Source organism: Acyrthosiphon pisum, unplaced genomic scaffold, assembly GCF_005508785.2.
Source record: "Acyrthosiphon pisum isolate AL4f unplaced genomic scaffold, pea_aphid_22Mar2018_4r6ur Scaffold_20741;HRSCAF=22000, whole genome shotgun sequence".
NCBI lineage: Eukaryota > Metazoa > Arthropoda > Insecta > Hemiptera > Aphididae > Acyrthosiphon > Acyrthosiphon pisum.
In genome coordinates, this window is record NW_021770133.1 from 4,514 (window position 1) to 7,938 (window position 3,425).

The window sequence follows — 3,425 nt, forward strand, 5'->3', positions numbered from 1 at the left end:
AAGAGTGATCAGCTCATATTATGTATGTCCTAGGAGTGTAAGACTCGGTTCATTTAAAGTATACTGTCTGCTCCTCAGTAGAATTAAAATAAAATTAACTAAAAAAATTATCAAAACTCGAAGACTAAATCATTAACTTTACCTAATTAAAAAAAAAAATAATTTTCTCGGTACTTCAACATTTGAAATTGATCTAGCTTCCTAGCTACTTTGGATAAAATAAGTTTTAAAATCATATCAATGTAAAATAAGTTGTTAAATTATATTATATAAATAAACTATTTATTAAATAGGTAGTAAATGTTTAATATAGACTATAGTAATAGTAATGTACCTAGGTAATTAATAGATATATTGTTCTTAATTTCATTTAGGTACAATTAGTGATAAATCATGTAGAGAAGTTGGTTGTAGTTATGAAATTTTATACATGGAAAACATTTTATCACGAAGTGCTCCTGTGTATTTAAAAAAAGTAGATGGATGCCCTATTCAATGGTTTAATCGTAAGTTACAATTGTCTACATAATAGGTAATTCATTTGTTTGGGAACAATTGCAGTTTAACAACCACGCGATTTTTTTGAAACTTGTGTATATTCAAAGATTTAATAGCAACAGTACAAAAATACATTTCCACAAATCATTATTTGGAAGTTAAATCTATCCTTTCAAATATTGTGATTTTATATTTATACGCATGCGCTCAATACTATTGTGTACCGGCGTACCGCACTTATTACGATTTTGTTTTATTTCTTTTCGGAAACCTATACCTATGTATGTGAAGTTAGGATTTAGCGGTCGGACTTAGTTTTAAAGTTATAGTTTTTTGAAATCAGAAATTTACAGTATTTTCATATAAATCATATAGAATATCATGTACGCCCGACGTGGTCACTCGCCCAGGTACGCTAAGTTGGTCGCACAATGTGAAAAATTTAAAGCCAACAAACTAGCGTAGCCCCCAAAAACATAGGACATAGGACAATTTGAAATGCTATATGCAATGGTCTGCTGCTTTAATATATTAGCCCCCCAAGTCAAAAGTGAAATTGCGCCTATGAAGCACAATTTGATAATTATACAGCCGTTTCGAATTATCTTCAAAAGCTTTAATAATGGTTAACTTTCGCGAAACCTGGCTGTTTTGGCATATCAAAGTATTTGACTATGCAAAATTTCGTTGACCATTTTGTAAGTATTTGTAAGCACGAATTTAAAATTTGTTAGTCATCCCTCCCTTAATTATCCTTAAAAATAATTTTTTCTTTATCGAGCTTTTTGAACTTTGACTGGTCCAAATTGTCCTGCGCAATTTTTAAGCACTTGTATGCACGAATTTAAAATTTGTAGGTAAGTTAAATTATTAAAAAAAGTTTCGTAGAAATTAACAGTGATTTAAACTTTTGAAGAAAATTCGAAACGGCTGTAGGTACCCACAAATTACCAAATTATGATTACTTAAACTTACAAACTTTTGACAAAATTTGGAGCTAAAAAGTTCACTTTGTGTGGCCTACTTCACAGACCTAACAAGTTGGCCACACAACCTGTTCGGAGTTTAAAATCAAATTTTATTTTTAATAGCTAGTGAAATATTGTTTTAACCTTATGACGTATTCGGGCATTCCTAAAAACTATTGATTTCCGGTAATTAATATTTTGTACCATAATTTTTAAAAAGTATGTTTAACTAGATTTCAAAAAAAAAAAATTTAAAAATTCGTTATAAGCACGGTACACCATAACTTTATGCGCGTGCGTAAAATACCAAAAATTGCAAACTTCGTAAGGCTATAACTTAAAACTATAGTATTATAATGATTTCCGCCTATTTATTTTTGCACCATCCTTTTCAACTCGTTGTAATACACAGGCTTTCGAAAAAAAATACCCGAAAATTCGCGTGGTAGCTAAACTGCAATTATACCATTGTTTGTATTACAAAATATTATTTTTTATTATATTATACTTACTTGTATTTTATAGCTAAATACGATGCTGCAACTATTGCTGATGAAATCACATCTACTAGCAAGTCTAATGAACACAATTGCAAATATGGGGATTTGAGTATCTCAGTAGGTCAAAATATGACTATTGGCCAACAATCTGACTCAGATACATATAAAACAACATGTTCTTGTAATATCCCTCCGTTAGTTACTTGCATCAAAGTCAGAAAATAGATAATTTAATAATAAAAATATTTTAGAACACGCATGTAGATACTATATAAGTATATAACTATTTACAAAGAACGCGCAAATATAAATAAATGCAATTATAAATACCCAAGTATAATCAGGTATTGTGAACAATTTGTGTGGGTTTGTGTAGACGTGTCAGTGTGTCATGTATAATTATAGTATTATACAATTCAATAAAACTACTTTATTACAAATATTTGTGTTCTTCTTTCTGTTCACCCTTTGCTCCCAAAGGCCCAACTATAAAGGGACGGACAACATCGTCCTAAACCTTCATATATAGGGCTCTCATGTTCTGCCCTCCACCTCTCATTTAGTCCTTTACTAACCACAGCTGTATCATATTTCCTTATAATTCTCTATTCTGTTTATCCATCTCTTCTTTGGTTTTTCTCTCTTAGACTCCATTACTTTTCTTCTCAATTTATTTGTCTCCAAGTCACCTCTCCTCATAACATAACCGAACCATCTCAATTCTCAACCTATTTCCCGAAAATTATCTTAAATAATTTTATTAAATATAAAAATTATCGATGATAAACAAATAAATAATTATATCACCTATACTAACATATTATGTACTTAAATTTAGTAATCTTTAATAAATCTTAGACCTTAATGATTATTATTATTTTTAGTAAGTTAATAACTTTTATAATTTGTAAAGACACAGTTTTTTTTTCACAAACAGTTTTTTTGGTGTGATTAAAAACTAATTACCTTAAATAATTTAAATATTCACCAGATGTTTTATAAATTACCATTTTCTATACACCATTAAATTTTAAAATATTCTGACTTATTTTGAGCTACTTATATAGCAGGTGTAACGGTAAGACCTGACAGATAAAATAGCATTTGTTCTTATCAATATATAATAATTTTCTTTTTTATATATAATTTACAATTACCTGCGCTACACGTATAACATAAAAAAAACTGTATTTTTTCATACTGAAAATAAAAAAATTGATTCAATTTTTTGTGTCCTTTATCAACTTTTGGGGCAGTAAAAAATTCTTCGATTTTCTTCAACAGTTCAACTGCATGCTTTTAGGTAGAAAACTGAATAAACTTTGGGGGGGGGTCAATATTTCAAAATTCCCAATAGTTTTCAAAAAGCGTCAGGAAAAAATAAATAACTAACTTAGGAAAAAATTTTAGATTTTTACGCAAAAACCGGCTAGTTTTCGAAAAAAAAAAGATCGATTTT

The 3,425-nt window shown here is 29.0% G+C and overlaps 1 protein-coding gene across 1 annotated transcript in view; it reads left to right on the forward strand.

Annotated features, from left to right (window-relative positions):
• LOC100168443 (uncharacterized) overlaps positions 1-2,406 on the forward strand; it is a gene marked incomplete at its 5' end in the record, with an annotated part of 3,336 nt that extends 930 nt beyond the window's left edge. Inside the window, 2 exon segments of the mRNA NM_001162822.1 lie at positions 375-506; positions 1,992-2,406. Coding sequence (NP_001156294.1) covers positions 375-506; positions 1,992-2,191 — 332 coding nt within the window.
• Between the last annotated feature and the right edge of the window lie 1,019 nt (positions 2,407-3,425).